Here is a 19,512-nt window from a genome sequence, read left to right on the forward strand (position 1 = left end):
TAAGCTGTTCAAGTTTGGCTTCTACCTCAGATGTGGTAATATCCACCTCCATATCCTCATTCCCATTTGTCATCCTTCCATTATCCCTAAGCTCCTCATTAGCCTTATTAAAGACTGAGGCAAAGTACTTATTTAGATATTGGGCCATGCCTAGGTTATCCTTAACCTCCTTTCCATCCTCAGTGTTTAGCAGTCCCACTTCTTCTTTCTTTGTTTTCCTCTTATTTATATGGCTATAGAACCTTTTACTATTGGTTTTAATTCCCTTTGCAAGGTCCAATTCTACTTGGCTTTTAGCCTTTCTCACTTTATCCCTACATGTTCTGACCTCATTAAGGTAGCTTTCCTTGCTAATCCCCCCCTTCTTCCACTCCTTGTAGGCTTTCTACTTTTTCTTAATCACCTCTCTGAGATGCTTGCTCATCCAGCTTGATCTACAACTCCTGCCTATGGTTTTTTTCCTCTTTCTTGGGATGCATTCTTCCAATAGTTTCTGCAACTGCCACTTTAAAGTAATTCCAGGCCTCCTCCACATTTAGATCCACAAGTTCTTCAGTCCAATCCACTTCCCTAACTAATTTCCTTAATTTTTTAAAGTTAGCCCTCGAAGTCAAAAAACCCTAGTCCCAGATCTGTTTTTGTTTATCCTTCCATCTAGTTTGAACTGAATTAGCTCATGATCTCTCGAACCAAGGTTGTCCCCTACAACCATTTCTCCTCACCACTCACCAAAACCAAATCTAAAATGGCATCCCCTCTTGTCGGTTCTTCAACTACTTGGTGAAGAAATCCATCTGCTATCATATCCAGAAAAATCTGAGCCCTATTATTATTGCTAGCACTTGTCCTCCAGTCTATATCTGGGAAGTTAGTCTCCCATGATCACACGTTTCCCATTAGTGTTTACTTCCTTAAAAACATTAAAGACGTCTCTATCCATATCCAAATCAGATCCCGGCGGTCTGTAGCACACTCCAAGCACTATCTCAGGGGAGGCTCTAGTAGCTTTCTTTCCCAGTGTGATTTTTGCCCAGACAGACTCTGTCTTGTCCATTCCATCACTTCTTATTTCTTTACAGTTAACCTCCTCATTGATGTACAATGCTACTCCACCACCTTTGCCTTTATTTCTGTCTTTCCTAAACAGCACATAGCCTTCAATACCCGTACTCCAGTCATGACTACTATTCCACCATGTTTCTGTTATCCCTATAATATCCGGTTTCACTTCCTGCACCAGTAGCTCTAGTTCCTCCATTTTGTTCCCTAGGCTCCTCGCATTAGTGTACAGACATCTTAATTTTTGCCGTTTGGCTTTACTGACCTTTTTTACCCTGTTAGGCACAGACATTCTACCACCAGCATCACCTGTTAGTCTGCTATCTACACTACCCTTCCTCCTTATGCCAATTCTTCTGTCCACGGCTGTTTTCCCTCTTACTTTGTTTACTTCCCTCTCAAGGTTACATTCCGGCGTGGAGATCTCCTGGACATCTCCCAACCATCTCCCCCAACTTCCTAGTTTAAAGCTCTCTTAATCAGTTTGGTGAGCCTCCATCCTACTAGTCTATTTCCCTCCTTGCTCAGGTGAAGTCCATCCCAAGAGAAAGTCTTCTGTCCGTAAATGCTTCCCAATGGCCGTACATCCCAAAGCCCTCCTTATAGCACCACTGCCTGAGCCATCTGTTGATCGCCATAATCTTGTCACACCTTTGTCACCTTTCTCTAGGAACCGGCAGACTCCCACTGAAAATCACCTGAGCCTCAATTTCTGGCATAGTCTCCCTTGATACATTCCAGAGAGTATCTAGCCGTATCTTTCGTTCCCACATGAAGGACAATCAACGGATTCTTTCCCGCTCCTGCTAGGATCCTTTTCAGCCTCAGGTCCACATCCTGTATCTTAGCACCCGGCAGACAGCACACCCTTCTGTTCTCCCAATCAGCTCTAGTTACAGGCCTGTCTATCCTTCTTAGTAAGGAGTCTCCAATCACGTAGACCTGCCTTTTCCTGGTGACAGTGTGATTCTCCGGTCTACCCCCCGCACCCACTGGCTGCGAGTCCTCTCGATTCCTATTCACCCTTGCAATCCTCCTGGGGCTTATATTTGGTGTTGCCTCCATTGACTCCTCCCCTCCTCTTGTAGGACTATCAGCTCTTCTCTTTTTCCTTGCCCTCTCTCCTTCAGTGACCACCTGCTGTGCCCCTTCTTCATTTTCCAACTCTGCAAATCTGTTCCTGAGTTGTATTTCTCCTTCACTGGCCCGTCTTTTCCTCTGCCTGGTTCTCTTAGTCACATGCTTCCACTGTCCACTTTCCTCACCCAGCAGTCTCTCTTCTGAATTCTTTGATCTTGCTTCCATCTGCAAGTCTGAGCTTATCCCTTCAGCCCCCTCATGTCTGTGCTCCATCATCTGTTCAAACCCCTTTCTAAACTCAACCAGAGTTTGCACCTGCATCTCCAGTCCTCGAATCTTTTCTTCCATCAACTCTATCAGGCGGCACTTCATGCAGACAAAACTCGTTTCAGGTACCCCCTCCAGGATCATGTACATGCCGCAGCTTCCACATCCAGTCATCCTCATTGTGTCTTTCACTGCTGCCTCTTTATCAGTCATAGCCTTCCCACCTAAAGCCTGGTAGTCCATGGAACAGAACACAACACAACCCCCCAGCAGGCACCAGACCACCCCCCAATCCCTTAACTAGCCTGTCGGTTCCTCTGTCCTAGTCTCCCCTGCAACCTCCCTCTGAAACTCCCCTGTTTACAGCTCTGTTTGCTGTCTCCTGTGCCGCTGCAGCTGTCTGTGCCGCTGCCTGACTGGCTGGCTACTTATATAGGACCCATAATCAGGTAAGCCCCACCCCCTAATCAGAGCTCCTATGGAACTTGATGCAAATCCATGAGCAAGAAGTTAATCACCTAGTAAAAAAACTATACATATTAACTAATTTTACATTTTTAGTAAGAATCTGAAAATACTAAGTTTTACTTAATTGCTTAAATAAATGTTATAGTTAGAGTGTATCTACCTAAGTAGCAAAAAGATATACCAAATCTAGTATAAAGGCTCTATTAAATTGTAAACCAGCATTTTTAATGGTTGTATCAACCAGTAAGAATGTACTTTTCTTTAGAACAGTGGTTTTCATTTGCGTATCCCTAAAAATGTCAAGTGGAGGTGCGGACCCCTTTGGAAATCTTAGACATAGTCTGCAGACCCCCAGGGGTCCAAGAACCACAGGTTGAAAAAATTGATTAAAATGGATGATTTAAATCAAGGCTTTTCATTTGGTGGTATAAATCATTATTTAAATTGCCTTGTTTTAAATCAGTTCGCCCTGCCATGTGGAATCTCCTAAGTAAGTTGATTTTAAAAACAGATTTAAGTTAAACCACTGCAATTTGTGTGTGCAGACAGGGTCTAAAGCTCATTGGGACAGCCAGCCAGTGGACTGGAATATGGCAGTAATGCTCAGCAGCAGCACCAATGTCAAGTGTAGGGAAGAGCAAGCATGAGCAACCCTCACTCTTCCTGCACTCTTAAGGTGCCCAGGCCTCCTAGTGAGGGAGGCCATTTTACCATTTCCAGGATCCAGAGCCACAGCATCACCTCTTTTCTCTGCTTTCTCCCCTCATGGAGCTGGTCTACTCTGGGAGGAGATTAAAGGGAATATTGCTTGCTCGCGTGCTCTCTTTCTCATATGAGCCCCCAGGAAAGCCCAACTTGTGGGCTGGATGTGAATTAATTTTGATGTATTGCTCTGCCATATTGCTCTCAATGGCTGATTATGCTGTTAATTGGTCTCAAGTTTAGTAAAAGAACAGGTAACTTAAGATAAACCTCTCCAGACATTTATTTTCAACTCCGTACTTTTAGTATACCATTTAAATTTAGCACAATTGATTTTTTTTAACAGGTTTTTTTTAAAAAGGTTTTCAATGATGCACTGTTTGGGGATGGGGGAAGGGGCGCTTATCTCTGCATATAATAACTAGTTCCTGAATGAACTAAAGCATATTGTTGTACTTGTGCTGAAATATGGCATGGGACAACTGGTGCTGACGTGTTCAGTTTAGTGTATGGTAGTAATTGTGTTAGTAAGTACATATCTCACTAGACAGCAGAGTTAAGATAAAAATAACACTTTCTAATATTTTTTTTGGTATTTCCAGAATTGTCTTGTCTTGTTTTGTTTTTGGTCTAAAGTTGTTAACGTACTATCGACTGAGGCCCCAACCCTGTAAAATGTAGGCTATGGGGTCATTCCATAAGGTTTTCTTTGTAGGATCCAGATCTAAGTTGACATTTAGGCCTTGGCTACACTGGCACTTTACAGCGCTGCAACTTTCGTGCTCAGGGGTGTGAAAAAACACACCCCTGAGCGCTGCAAGATACAGCTCTGTAAAGCCTCAGTGTAATCAGTGCCGCAGCACTGGGAGCGTGGCTCACAGCGCTACAAGCTATACCCATAGAGGATGTGGTTTACGTGCAGCGCTGAGAGAGCTCTCTCCCAGCACTGGTGCTCCGACCACACTCACACTTCGCAGCGCTGCCGGGGCAGCGCTTTGAAATTTCAAGTGTAGCCATGCCCTTAGTCTTTGTTAAACATGCAGCCTCCTAGATTCTCTTTAGGTTGATTTGTTCCTTGATGTTTGAGGAGTACAATATTTTAATATTATCTGAATAACAAGAAATGCTTGATTCAGTCTATTTTCCATTTGTTTATGCTTCCAATTGTCTGGCATTACTTCAGCACTAATTTTTGTGTTGTTGATACCTTTGTTGCAGCTTTCCCACAAGAGTAAGTAATTTTAAATAATTTCCTTGCTAAAAGAGCATTAGCAAGTGTGACTCTTCTGACTTCAATAGTATGGATTCTACTTGCAGCATAGATACTGATGTTACAAATATTGCTTGTGAATTCTTGCTTTTAAACTCAGTGACTTATTTCCATATAAGCAGATAAAAACATCTATTGACTGCAATGTATACACAGTGTCCTTTTTTGCTGCAGAAAATTTTTCTATGTAACTAAAATTCTGTTGACTTTGTGTTCATTTGAGAGATAAAACTTAGTCCTATTTGTCCTCTCCAAAATGTTATTAATTGCTTTTATATGTTGATATCTGTGTTTCAGCATTGTTCTTCTGGTGTAAAGCATTTGGGGTACTCACCAGAAATCTAATCTTTTAAGGAACTGGTTATGCCATGTTCATGAGCAAAACTAAGATGGCACATGTAAGACAGAAGTAAATTCCAATATGACAATGCTCATATTAGCAACTTGAAAATGCAGTGGAACTCTGTGTAGTAAAATCAATTGTTTTTCCACAGAACAGCTTTGCTCTGACTGGAGATTCACTCCATAATATAGGAACAGAAGTTTCCATATTATAACGTGTGAAAACAATCTGAGACTTTATGCTTTGCTATGAATGGAGTTTCATTAAAAGTAGGCTTCAGTATATAACATATCTTGGGGGTTTGGTGGAAAAAAACTACTAGTGTTTCAATCCCAATAGTTATTGACTCAGTTGGAGTAATGAGTTCTTGACACTTCTGAGAATCAAGCCCTTACAGCTGTAATAATTTTCATTCTGTCCTCTGCTTTGTTGAGACTATTGGTTTCAACTGGATACGGTATCCTGTTCCTATCCTAAACTGTTGTTTAGTGTTACCATGCGCTGTTAAACAGCTGTCACATTTTGCCCCAGAAGTGGCTGTTTTCAAATCATGAATGAAATGATGTGTGTGTCTGTCTGTATATGAAGAGCATTCAGATAATATGCGCTATATAAACATTTTTACTACCATCCTAGATTATGAAACTATTAATAATTTAAAGAGCTATGCTGCATGGATATTCTTTTAGGAGACACTACCAAAACAACATTAATTGTGATGTTTTTGTATAACTTACTATATCTTTGTGATTCCTCCAGGTCTCCCCTCCTCCCCCTTTTCTTTTGCCTAATTCATAAATGTTTATTTAGTTAAGCACTGGAAGGGGATGTGGAGTCATCTGGAAAAGGAATGGCCTAGCCTGGGTGTGTGAAATGCATGCATTCATGACAATTTGAAAAATGCAGGGGAGGAGGACAGTAAAAGTTGCCTCCTCCTGTGGAGCAGACAGCTGACAATTCATGTATCTGTTACTTTTATTTACTTTTCTACACAAGAAGAAAAATCTCCACCCACAGCAACTGCAACTTCCTATGGTACCCAAGCTGTTGCTGAGATACAGAGCACCTTTATAAATATTCAGACTGTAGAGCTCATCAATAAAGCGCCTCTCATCTGACTCCATGAATTTAATGAAGGAGTCTGGACTGTGGTTCATGTTTTAGTCACTTACACAGCTAGGTTTGTGTTGCATCTTATTCTGGTCTCCTGTATTCTTGGTTTATGCCAGTGTAATTCCATCGGTTGCAATGGAGTAATTCCTGATTTGCCCAGGTGAAATCTGAATTGGGCAAACATCTTGGTGAAAGAGGCAATTGCCAGTAAACACGACATTGCTGAATGTATATTAGAATTATTTACTACCATTTTGATAGTGCTCTGTGCACATGTGTGTGGAAGTTAAGGAGCAAGGAAGCAGCAAACCAGTGACTAGTTATTTATCCATTGGATGAGCAAAGAAAGCCTGATCTAAATTCCATCAAGTGCCAGCTTGGTCTCTTTGTGGCAAAAAATAGGATAGTTTTTCAATAACCAATGTGTGATTTCAGCAGGCCTATTGGCCTTGTAACATACTTGGATGTTGGTATAAATAGAGCTACATTTTTCTTTATGAACTATGACTAGATGTTGTGGCCTGACAGTTGCAGGAATAACATGGACATTACTTGTAGTGTTTTCAGGAAAAAGCTACTTGGTATATTGAGGGTATATTTTAATGTACATGATATGGAAGCTGGCAAGTTTTCAACTCCTATTCTGGCACAAAGCAGGACACAAGCATCTTGGAGGTTTATTCCCTCAGGAAATGACCTTTGTGACTGTCAGCCCTCAGAGGCTCTGGGGACTTCCTTTGCTCCTTTGGAGCCTGCACCTGTTAAAGTTAGTGCCAAGTCTCCTATTGAGGAAAAACAGTGAAAGATTTGGCCCTTGCCATGGAAACTGCTTTTGAGTCTTCAGCAGAATACTTTTGCTGCTATGAAATGGCTGATAAGGGATTTGTGCCACACCTTTCTCTAGAGTGGTATCTGAGTGAACTCAGCTCAGCTCAGTTGTTTTATTTCCAGAAGTAGTGACTCTGCTTTTCAGGTGGAGAATTTCAAAAGTAATGATGGTGCAAGCTATAAACACATGCTTATAGAATTCCACAACTGGTCATGGCCTGTAGTTCTTGCTTCCTGTCTGATGAGCCCTTCAACTTCTGGCTTTGTCAGTGTTTTCTGGTTTTATTCTATCATAGGAGTCTGCAGCAGAACAAATGCTCGTCTGGACAGGCTGGACTTTTATGGAGCCAGGATCTCAGACTAAACAGGGCTATCATGGATATAGAAGATCGTGGCTATTTTTTTTTTTTTCTGATTAGAGCCCTTTGGTACCAAACACTAGTACCAAATAAATACCATTCCCAATGGTTGAAATAACGGACTATCCTCTGGTCTGGTTTTAATTGCAAACAGGGTGTGTGGAATGACGAGAAAAAATAAATGACATCCATGTGTTTATCAGCTAAAGGAGAGATGTACTTGTGTGTGTATTGCTGATATGAGAGGCTCCTCTGTCTGTACTCAGATGCAGGAACATCTGGTGGTTGTAGGCTACCTATCTTCCACACATTTTCTGGAAATAAGGTGTGTAACTTGCGTTGTTTAGATGATAGGTGTTGCTGTGCATTCCATAAGGAATGAAAGTTTTCTCAAGCTTGATGCCAGAAGCTCTGATTTGGAAGACCGACGAGGCAAGGGAGATTGGAAGAACTTTGCTGCCGTGGTATTAAGTCTTTTTTTAAAACATTTTTTTTAATTAAAATTAAAGGGCAGCAAAAGCAGGAAGTAAAAAATAAAAAGGTTAAATAATAAAAATTTAATTTGACAGCTGTTAGTTTAAACTAATACTTGTCAAATCAAATTCTTGATTCTGGCCCTGTTCTCTCGCATTTACTCAGGCTGAGTAGTACTTTCCTTCACGAGTAATCCCACTGATTTCATAATAGGTATGCAACTAATTTTTTTTTCCTATTCGTTCCACTGCTCATTGAGCAAAGTTCTACTGAATGTGAGTTAAAGGCGATGTTTAGTTTGCCACTTACTGCCAATATAAAAACAAGAAAAGAATTGGTCTGCATACCTATCATGTAAGCACTTGCTGCTTGCATGCATGTGCTCATGGGCTAAAAATGAATTATACTTAAAACTATTACCTCAAGGACTTTTATAGGTTTTGCAAAAAATATGACTGCGGTAGAGCTGGGACATGTTCCTACTATTCTTGTCAGCTGCTCCAAAAGCCACACTTGCCTGAAGGTCTTTATTTTATCAAGTCTCCGTGCATGTATTTATTTATTTTAAAAAAAAAAACAGACATTACGGTATGAATATTTGAACACTGGGTGGTCACATTTTTTACAGGCAGTGGTTTCAGAGTAGTTTTAGTTACATGCATCAAGACTGTGTGTGTGTGTGTGTGTGTGTGTGTGTGTGTGTGTGTGTGTGTGTGTGTGTGTGTGTGTGTGTGTGTGTGTGTAAAAGGAGTCAGAAAAATCAGAACTGAAGAAAATAAGTTTCTAATAGGTGTTCCCTTCCTCTCTTTTGTAACTTCAAGATATATTTTTTTTCCCTTCTGGTTATCAGAAGAAAGCCTTTGATATCAATCTTTCATGATGCTCTATATTTTTAGATCACCATGTTGTGAAAGCAGCAAAGAATCCTGTGGCACCTTATAGACTAACAGACGTTTTGGAGCATGAGCTTTCGTGGGTGAATACCCACTTCCTCAGATGCATGTAATGGAAATATCCAGGGATATATGTGTGCTAGCAAGCAAGCTAGAGATAACGAGGTCAGTTCAATCAGGGAGGATGAGGCCCTGTTCTAGCAGTTGAGGTGTGAAAACCAAGAGAGGAGAAACTGGTTCTGTAATTGGCAAGCCATTCACAGTCTTTGTTCATTGAACATTGAACAATTCATTGAACAAAGACTGTGAATGGCTTGCCAATTACAGAACCAGTTTCTCCTCTCTTGGTTTTCACACCTCAACTGCTAGAACAGGGCCTCATCCTCCCTGATTGAACTGACCTCGTTATCTCTAGCTTGCTTGCTAGCACACATATATATACCTGCCCCTGGATATTTCCATTACATGCATCTGAGGAAGTGGGTATTCACCCACGAAAGCTCATGCTCCAAAACGTCTGTTAGTCTATAAGGTGCCACAGGATTCTTTGCTGCTTTTACAGATCCAGACTAACACGGCTACCCTCTGATACTTGACACCATGTTGTGAAAGTTTAGCCTGCAAACTCCTAGAGATACCACAGCATTACACTGGAAAAAGCTTTTTCTGTTATCCCAGCAGCTGATCTATTTAAGTTTACTTCATGTTCTAAATTGGAACATTGCTTATCATTTGACCCATTTGTGTTTTCTTCTTTCCCAGGGATATCAGTATGAACAACATCACAAAGCTACCAGAGGATGCATTTAAGAACTTTCCTTATCTTGAAGAGCTGTAAGTATTTCACATGTGAAGTCAGGGCCGTTTTTACAGTACGGTGGGGTGGTTGTGCTGTTCACCTGAAAATGGGTAGGAAAGCAAATTGTGTTGTTAGGATGAACTGTGAAACAGAGTGAACAATTATACCTTTAAGAAAAGACTTATATATATGTTTGGAAGCCAAAGTAGTTAATGCTACTTATGAGAGACTTTTTAGGGTAATTATTTTAATCATGACTACAGTGGTGATACATACTAATTATAGTGTTGTTATAAGATAACATAGGAACAGTGTAATTGCCATTGTTTCCAGTGGAGTTACGGTATAGTTATTGCACAGCTTCCATAAATACATTGTTTCAGTTACTGTGCAGTTAACTCCCATCACTCCTATAGGTGGCAGAGGCCTCATGGTGTAGGTCAGGATGTATTTGAAAAGAAATAGAGACCTTGTGTTTACAGCTTCTTTTTTATAATTTGTTCTTAATTTTAGCAGTGCATCTTCCCTTGTCCTGTCTCTCCCTCCCCTTCTTCATCACTCAGCTACCTCACATGTGGCCTCGTCATTAGGCCCCAGTTCAATAAGGCTCTTAACACGATCCTAACTGTATGCATATCAGTATTCCTGTTGACTTGAATGGGACTATTCACTTGTGGAAGTACCCTGCTGAATTGGGGCCTTAATTCAGAAGTCTGAGCAGCAGCTGAAGCACCCTGTAAAAATGAAGCAAAAAAGTAATGATGTAGATTCTATTTTAAAGGTCTGAATATTTCTAATTCTTTTGTGTTTCAACAGGGAGGGGGACAAGTCTTTATCTTAGTCAGAATTACCACTTCATTAACAATAATAAATTGCACTTAGCCAGTCTGTGTCTTGGTTTCCCCATCTGTAAAAGGGGAATTATGCTACCGACCTTTTTGCAAAGAGCTTTGAGGTGTTCTAATAAAAAGCAATATACAAGTGAAATTTCTATTGTCCCCTTGACTATGAGTTGCTTCATAATTTCAGTCTTTAAAAGTGCTTTGAGATGATAAGTGTTGTTAACCTTGTCTGTGGTTTTGTCTAGACTGGGAAAGGAAATTGGATTTCAAAATGTGTTAACTAAAATCCCCTTGGTTAAAATGTTATAAACACATTTTTCAAACACAACTCATTTTCCTCATTTAGAAAAAGGCTTTGTGAGGTAAGGAAGTGTTATCCTTACTTCACAGATGAGGAAAGTAAGGCACACAGAGGAAAAGCCATTTGTACAAGGACATGTAACACAGTGAGTCAGTAGCAGAGCTAGGAATAGATTATAGATCCTTTGGCTCCCAGTGTCCTACTCCAACTGTTTCATCATGTGTTTTCCGGGGTAGGACTGAGACATTGTGCAAAAATGTGGAGAGGGTGATACAATGCATTTTGATATGACTGTAAAAGTACACATGACCCCAAGGTGTGTCTTGTGCGTGATTCTGGTTCAGGTCAATAGGCCTGTGAAGCAAAGTTGAGTTTATTCATCCCAGGCTAACTGTAAATGAGATTCCTTATATTAATGTACACAGAAAGAACTGTCCTCTCCCACCGGGCTCTGGACACCCCTACGTCAATAAAAACTAGAACTGTTTAGTGAAGTAATGCTTCCAAGATTCCAGACTCTGTTCTCTCCCACACTGTAACTTTAAAAATGTAGCAGTGCTACACTGAAAATGGAACAGTTTAAGAAAAGTTTGTGCCATGGCATGAGGTGCTGACTACATGCAAAATTACAGGGTTAGGAAGGCTCATCTGGCTCAGGATTTAGATTGTCTGACCCTTCCCTAAGTGCTTTATAATAGATGCAAATGTGTTTCTGGGTTTTGTATGTTTAAGTTACCACTAGATCTCATTTGTTTTGTTGTCTGTCCAGGGTTCTTTCTCAAATTCCTCGCCGGTTCATATTTCACACTAACTTTAAAAACCAAAAATCCCACCTTCACACAGACTGTGGGATCCTTCAGTTTTTCCCTATAAGTAACGAAGCAATAAAACTTAACTGGGTGGGTGTGCACTTTATTATGTAATCTCCATAAACCTGGGGTGTGTCATGAAGTATGGAGACAAAAAAGCAGAGCCTTCAGCCATCATATACTTGTGCTTTATTGCACAAGAACCATACTCTACAATGTAGCTCATTGCAAACTGTAATGCTGGAATTTGGGAGGGAAAAAACTATCAGGCCTGGCTTTAAACTAGGCTGTAGTTCTGAACATCTGGATGTTTTAAATCTTTGCTAGCATGGTTATTTGATGTGTCAAAATAACTCAAAAAATTAGAATAAAATTGGTATTTGTCAAACATTATTTCTGACACGTTCAAGTCTTTGTTGCAAAAGAAACAATCCTAGAGTCCTTTTTATGTGCAAGTCACGTAGGCCCAAGAGCTGAGGGTTTTTTTGTGTTTTTTTAAGGCTCTTCCATTCCTTGCTTTGGATGGCAATGGGGCAGGGGAGATACGCACCCCTACTACACAAACAGCAACCATTTTAGCTATATTACCACTCTCTCCCTGTCCCAAAAAGCACCTATCACCATTACTGTACCGTGGGAATCAGGAGTGCAGCATCTGAAATCCCCAGAAGCACTGAAACTAAAACATACCCAACCTACTCAGTCTAAACTATCCCTGATACAAGAAGACTCCACCCAAGCAAAAAAGCCCCAAGGTGATCAACGCCGAACAGGCAACAGCTGCATATTCTGCATCTCTCAGACGCCACAGTGACTGGTAGAATTGCGTCAGCTGACAATCAGTTACCTTAGACTTGAACAGGTGAATGCAAGATATGTTGTTAATGTGAGAATCATCCCTGAACTGATCACAAGGCTTCTGGCCTGGCATGTATCATAAAAATTGGGTTGATAATAAAGCCAGACCAGCACAAATCCAGCTAGTCTCTGTAAGATACTTAATACATCATGGGTTTAGAGTGGCCAAGAGTGGAGGCTGTGTGATCATAATCTCGTCCACTTGACAATAACAAGCAAGATTCTATCCCCAAAATAAAAATATTTGAGTCTGTTCAGCTGGAATGTGAATGCAGTGACAACAAATCTTGAAGACTCTTCTAACTTATATATCAGACTTACTCATTTGACAAGTATTTAGCCACATTTCTAGAAGAATTAGTCAAGCTTCAGCTGATCCTAATGTATCAGTCCAGAGATTCATTGTCCTGGGAAATTTCAAATTCCATGTAGAAAAATAATCTGACATCATAGCCCAAGATATGCTATGAGCCATGACAGAGCAGAGTTTTGTCCAGGCCATCTCAGACTGCACATGCAGCTAGATGCATGCTTGACCTAGAACTTAGAAGCACTGACAGCATACCACACTCCTGGAAGGGTCACCACCAGCACTTCTTAAGAGTGTTTAAAGGGACCCATTCTTGCCCCTTCAATGAACTGATTTGCCCCGCAGAACCACCTGGACATTTTCTGTGACCGGAAGATCTTGAAAGGGACAAGCTCCTCATCTAATAAATGTAAATGTTGATGAATTACTGAAATATTAACCAACTGCTGACTGAAACCATCAGTGAACTAGCCACAAAAAACGCTTGTCTTGCAGGCCCCTGTGGTTCTCTCATGAGCTATGAAAAGTGAATCAAGAAAGCAGCTTACAGGAGTACCAGTGGCACAAAATCCAGTCCATGTAGTGTGAGGCCCACCTGTTGGCAAATCCTGTAAGCCATAAAAGATTCTTTATTTCACATGCATTTGTGCTAGCCAATAATAGCCAGCTAAACTGATCTGTGTAGGAATCCAGCTAATCCACTGGAAGATCTAAACATGCTTCTAGGACCAAGTGCAGCTCACTGTGGAAAAGAGGTCCACTTCAAAAACGAAACCAGCAAGATCTTAGGGAGCCTTGTTGAACAAAAGCTGAACGGTTACCCTGTGGAACTTCTTGCCAGAGAAGGAGAGGCAGAGGCAAAGCCTGATGAGATGTAGGTGTGAGATCCACCTTTTCGTCGATAACTCAGTACTTTGGAATGACTCCCTTAAAACTGACCCAAAAATCCACCTTTGCACCTCCTCGTGGACAGGAATGGTGAGGGACACCTCCTTTTTGATATGGGCATTCATTCTTTTGGTCTGAAAGGTGCTTCATAAATACTTTAAATAGCTAATGAGCAGGATCCCATTGTGCCAGATAAATCCAAACAAAAGGGTTTTTTTTTTAGTTCCTCAGCTTGCCCGCCCTGCCATTTTAGGATGTTTGGAGCAGGAGGACCGAGTGGCCATCTTGGAGAGTGGAAGATTTTATGAGCCACTAATGACACAACAGGCCACAGCACTGTCCTAGAGGAAGTAGAGTGAGGCATGCAGGAGGCAACAACTGCACTTCTGCAGAGCGTAAGGTCCCCATATGGCAGGTCCTAAGCCATGCAAGAATGGAAGTCTACTCTAATGGGTCTTAGGAGCTGTGGATGTCAGGTGCCGCCTCCTGCTGCACAGCTCTGAAATCATACAGGAACAGAACACCACTATGACAGGGCTTACCTTAATAGCTCTTCATGCAGGAGACTTCCCCAGCAAATATCTTCCTGCCGGGGTGAGGGGTGGAGGAGGGGCTGCTTTTCCAAAAAGACAGGCCCTACCTGTTGCTGCTGCCTTCTGCTTCCTCAGTTTTGCAACAACTCGGTTTATCCTACCATCTCATAATCTAGTAATATTGCCACAGAATTTTATGATGCATAAATGGAGGCAAATAGAAGCATGATTTAGGACCCTGAGCCTTGCTGGGGGATAACAAAAGGAGTGAAGTTGATTTGAAGCAACTATTTTCGTTACATTAGGAAGGTGGATTGTTTGAAGGCCTGTCAGATTTTAAACAGGATCCTTTTTCAAATGCTAAGATGAATATTAACAAAATGTAAAGAAAACGCTTAGTCCTAGATACCTAAAAGCTTATCTCCTAATTAAAGATGCAGTCAACATCACTAAGTATCTAATCTTCAAGCCCAGTCCAGTGGTATTTGATGATTAAATGACATCCTACCTGCAAATTGCAGGTATGAATAGGATAGGCCCAACTAATTCTCAGCTGAAAATCAGGCTCTGGTTGTATGTGCTGTGCATGCTGTTGTTCACACATCCCCATACACTTACTGCTGAGAAGTTCACAGTGCACTTATCACATGCCTTTAGGATTCTTGCAATATTTATAAATGTTGTTGTAAAACTTCTCCATCTTGCTGTAACTGATACTCATCTGGAAGTAATTTGCAAGTGACTGAAACTGTAGCGGTCAAAGTCGCTGAGGAGCAGACCACCAAGGCTTTTGCCACAGAAGTTAATGAGGTATATTCTCTACAAAATGTTAACATTAACATGCTACATCCCTGAACTTGATATGGAAACTTAAAATCCTGGAAGAATTTGGCTGCAGTTTCCTAACCACACTTATAGAATATTTATAGATGGCTACAAGAGAAATGCAGCTAGATACAACAGTGTTTTTGAAAAGCATAAACCATTTGCTAATATGAATTCTTAACTGAAAAATCTGGCATAATGATGTCCCGATGCATTTCTAAGTGATTTGTTAGTGCCTTCTGATATGTAACCCCCTCTTTACAGTGGTATGCAGGGTTTTAGCCATGTGATTTCCACTGCCTTACTTGCCAAATTAACCCAAATACTCTAACCCATCAGTTCTTCTTCAAGTTATTGCTCGTATCAATTCCAGTTAGGTGTGTGCGCCGCGAGCACGGAATTTGGAAACTTTTTTTCCCAAGCAGCTCCCCGTCGGGCCAGCTGGGGAGCCCCCTGGAGTGGCGCCGATATGGTGTTCTATATAAGACCCTGCTGGCGAACCCACTTCAGTTCCTTCTTACACTGGTGATAGTTGTTGGAACAGTGGTCTCTTGTTTCTCAAGTGCTCCACTAATCCCTAGCTTTCTCTTAGTAGTTACCTTTGTTAGTTAATTGTTGATAGTTATCTTAGTGTTAAGTGTTGATGTAGTGTTAAGTGTAGTTTAGTAGTTTAGGGCAGTTTCACATTCACCAACTGCCCTGCGGGGCCCTGGGGCATGCCGTCCCAGGGCATCAAACCTTGCACTTCTTGCAACAAGCCCATGCCTACGGGCGATCCCCTTAAGACTCCTGCCTTAGGTGTTTGGGGGAGGGCCATCAAGCTGACAGGTGTAAAATCTGTAAGGCATTCAAGCCCTGAACAAGAAAAGAGAGGGAAGTCTGACTCAAGGAACTCCTCATGGAGTCCGTATTGTGTCCCTCTCAAGAAGTGAGACCTAGCGCCTCGGTGCGCAGTGCTCCCCCAGCGGTACCGGCCATGGCACCGCAGAAGATCCCGTGCCCGCCTTGGGACTGACTATCTCCCGGGCCCCAGAGACGCCCGCCTCGGCACTGTTCCCGCTCCCCAGTTGCTTGAAAGAAGCAAGCCTTGGGAGGACCCTCTGTTAGGCCCAAAGCTGTCGCTCTGGCCCCAACCTAGCAAGCTTCAGACCAGGCCTCTAATCCTGACAAGACCACTGAGCCCCCGTCTCCTCATGTCAGCTCCGTACAAGGGAACGCACAAGTGGAAGAGATTACATTGCCTTCCACTTCAGATACCTTCGAGGCCCCCAGAGGGCTCATCGAAATGACAGCACTGATGTCCCTGATCCAAGCACTGGCTCCAGCCTGAGTCCCAGTACCGGCCAAGGGCAAACTGGCGATGTTCGGACTGTCAGCCCTCAGATCAGCATCTCCACGCTGCTCTGAGTCCCGGCGTTGTTCGTAGTCCCGGCACTGCTCCAGGTACCGGTCTGACTCATGGCACCGGTTAGACTTGCGGCTCTGTTCCCACAGCCCCAACCCTCAGAGTCATTCACGCTCGAGGTCACTGTCAACTGCTGGAACATGGTCCTGCTGGTGGTCCAGGTCACATTCATCAACCTCGTGGCACCATTCGGACTGACACCATTTGGAGTGCCGATCCCTGTGCCGGCTGTCGCCATGGCATCGGCACCGCTCTCCAGCACGGTACCGCTCTTGAACACGGCATCGGTCGCGGTCACGATCAGCTCTTCGACGCCGATCTCCACATGACCCTCATCTGTCAAGGGACTCTGTGCCCCCCCTTGCTCCATTCGCGCACTGCTCCTCCTTGGCCATCACTATCCCAATCCCCTCCCAACATATCGGGGATTGCTTCAGGGGTTTCAGACATTCCCCAGTCGGGTCTGGGAAGCCTCGGTCATGACCCCCTCCAGCGCCCAAATGGCAACCCCAGTGGCAATTTTGGACCCCTTGGGCATATCATCAGGCCTAAGGTGCCCCCCCCCGGTTGCCTGGCCGTCATCACGCTCAGACACCCGGCCTCCTGAGGTGACCCTCAGTCACCCCCCTCCAGACACGGAGCAACCTGCGAAGTCAGCACGCATGGTAGGGGCTACCCCAGGCGCCTAGGAAGAGCTACCCACAGCTGACCAAGGAGCCACCTCTGTCCCGGCTCTCCCAGGAGAGTCGTTTTCATCCTCCCCTGACAAGGCTGTGGCTGGCACGTCCACATCTGGTCCACCTCCAATGGACTTTAGAGTCCTACAAGAACTGTTTAGGCACATAGCCCTTAATATGAACCTACAAGGTGAGGAGGTTGTGGAGAAGGAGGATCCCATGGTGGACATTTTAGGCCCAGAAGGGCCTTCCAGGGTGGTCCTCCCCATGAATACAACTATTCAAACCAATTCCAGAACTCTCTGGCAAACCCTGGCCTCCATTCCAGCCAAAGGGGTGGAAAGAAAATACTTTGTCCCCATCGGGGGATATGAATACCTTTTTATCCACCCTACCCCATGCTCGCTTGTGGTGGACGTGGTGAACACAAAAGAAAGACAGGGCCAACAAAGGCCAGCTCCCAAATCAAAGGACGCCAAAAGGCTGGACCTTTTTGGAAGAAAAGTTTATTCTACTGGTGGTCTCTCGCTATGGATCGTGAATCAGCTAGTGATCCTCAGTAGATACAATTTTAATTCCTGGTCTGCGGTCCTTAAGTTCCAAGACCTTCTCCCAGCAGAGGCTCGTACGGAACTGGGGGCCATTGCTGAGTAGGGAAAATATGGTAGCTCGAACCTCCCTTCAGGGTTCTCTCAATACAGCGGACGCAGTTGCACGCACTCTAGCATCCAGCATCGCCATGTGGCGGAACGCCTGGCTCCAGTCTTCAGGACTTCCGCCTGAAGTGCAGCACACCATCCAAGATTTCCCCTTTGATGGTCAGGGCCTGTTTGCAGAGCAAACCGATTCCCACCTTTAAAGGACACAAGAAACACTATTAAATCCTTGGGTATGCATACTCTGGCTAACCAAAGAAAGCCATTTAAACCCCAAACCACACAGCAACGCCCCTTCCCACCTAGGCCCAGGCAGGACTTCTCCTGTCAGAGAAGCAGGTACTCTCGACGTAGACAGTCACATCTCCCCTCTGGACAGGGTCAAGGACAATCCAAGCCACCCTCGGGCCCTAAGCGCCCATTTTGAAGGTGCGCTTGAGGACAGACTACCAGCTCACACCCTGGACAATTATCTCTTTCTGAACCGTCTATCCCGTTTCTGCCATGCCTGGTCCCATATTACATCGGACCATTGGGTCCTCTACAGGGTGCAGATGGGATATTCTGTCCATTTCTGCTCCATCCATCCTCCCACCCTCCTTCCCATCCCTTTTCAGAGACTCTTCTCACAAGCAGCTCCTCGCCCAGGAGGTACAATCCCTCCTTGCCCTAGGGGCAGTGGAGGAAGTGCCTCAGGAGCTCAGGGGCAAGAGTTTCTAATCCTGTTATTTCCTTGTCCCCCAAGGCAAAGGGACACCTAAGATCGATTCTGGACCTCAGGGAGCTCAACAAGCACATCGTCAACCTGAAGTTCCACATGGTCTCCTTAGCCACTATTATCCCCTCACTGGGTTCAGGAGACTGGTATGCCACCCTTGATATGAAAGACACGTACTTTCACATTTCAATTAGTCCACCTCACAGACGTTTCCTCCATTTCATGGTGAACAAGATGCACTATCAGTTCACAGCCCTCCCATTCGGCTTGTGCCCAGCCACTCGCGTCTTTACCAAGTGCATGGCGGTCATGGCAGCTTTTCTTTGCCGACACCACGTGCACATCTTCTATATAGACCGAACAAAGCCCTTCCGTAAAACAGCCCAGTTATTTGTTGCCATCGTGGAGCAAATGAAAGGCACTCCGGTTTCCTCTCAGTGAATATCTTCGTGGATCACTGGGTGTATTCGTATTTGCTACAACTTGGCAAACGTCCCTCCGCCTGCGCTCATGGCTCACTCCACGAGAGCTCAGGCATCGTCAGCAGTCTTTCTGGCACACGTTCCCCTCCAGGAAATCTGCAGGGCTGCCACATGAGCCTTGGTGCACACCTTCATGTCCCACTCTGCCATCATTCAGCACTCTTGGAATGATGCGGCCTTTGGCAGAGCAATTCTTCAATCTGCGGTTCCTTGATTCTGACCCCATCTCCGAGGTAAGGCTTGGGAGTCACCCAACTGCAATTGATATGAGCAATCACTCAAAGAAGAAAAAAAGGTCACTTACCTTTCTGTAACTGTTGTTCTTCGAGATGTGTTGCTCATATCTATTCCATTCCCCCCACACCTTCCCCTCTGTCGGAGTAGCTGGCAAGAAGAAACTGAAGTGGGGTCGGGCTGGGAGGGCCTTATATAGAATACTGTATTGGCGCTACTCCAGGGGGCTCCCCGGCTGGCCCGATGGGTAGCTGCTACGGAACAAGTTTCCGACTTCCGTGCACGTGGCACGCGCACACACCTAACTGGAATAGATATG

At 43.7% G+C, this 19,512-nt stretch overlaps 1 protein-coding gene across 4 annotated transcripts in view; it reads left to right on the forward strand.

Moving 5' to 3' along the window:
- The window catches only part of LGR4 (leucine rich repeat containing G protein-coupled receptor 4), a 148,696-nt gene that overhangs the window by 55,694 nt on the left and 73,490 nt on the right, over nt 1-19,512 (forward strand). For 3 of the 4 annotated variants that reach the window (XM_050955274.1, XM_050955272.1, XM_050955273.1), the window contains exon 2: nt 9,619-9,690. In XM_050955274.1, coding sequence (XP_050811231.1) covers nt 9,619-9,690 — 72 coding nt within the window. Of the gene's footprint in view, nt 1-7,736; nt 7,815-9,618; nt 9,691-19,512 lie in introns of those variants that run through there. The other variant, XM_050955275.1, reaches the window with a different exon arrangement.

This window comes from Gopherus flavomarginatus, chromosome 5 (genome assembly GCF_025201925.1).
Source record: "Gopherus flavomarginatus isolate rGopFla2 chromosome 5, rGopFla2.mat.asm, whole genome shotgun sequence".
Taxonomy (NCBI): domain Eukaryota; kingdom Metazoa; phylum Chordata; order Testudines; family Testudinidae; genus Gopherus; species Gopherus flavomarginatus.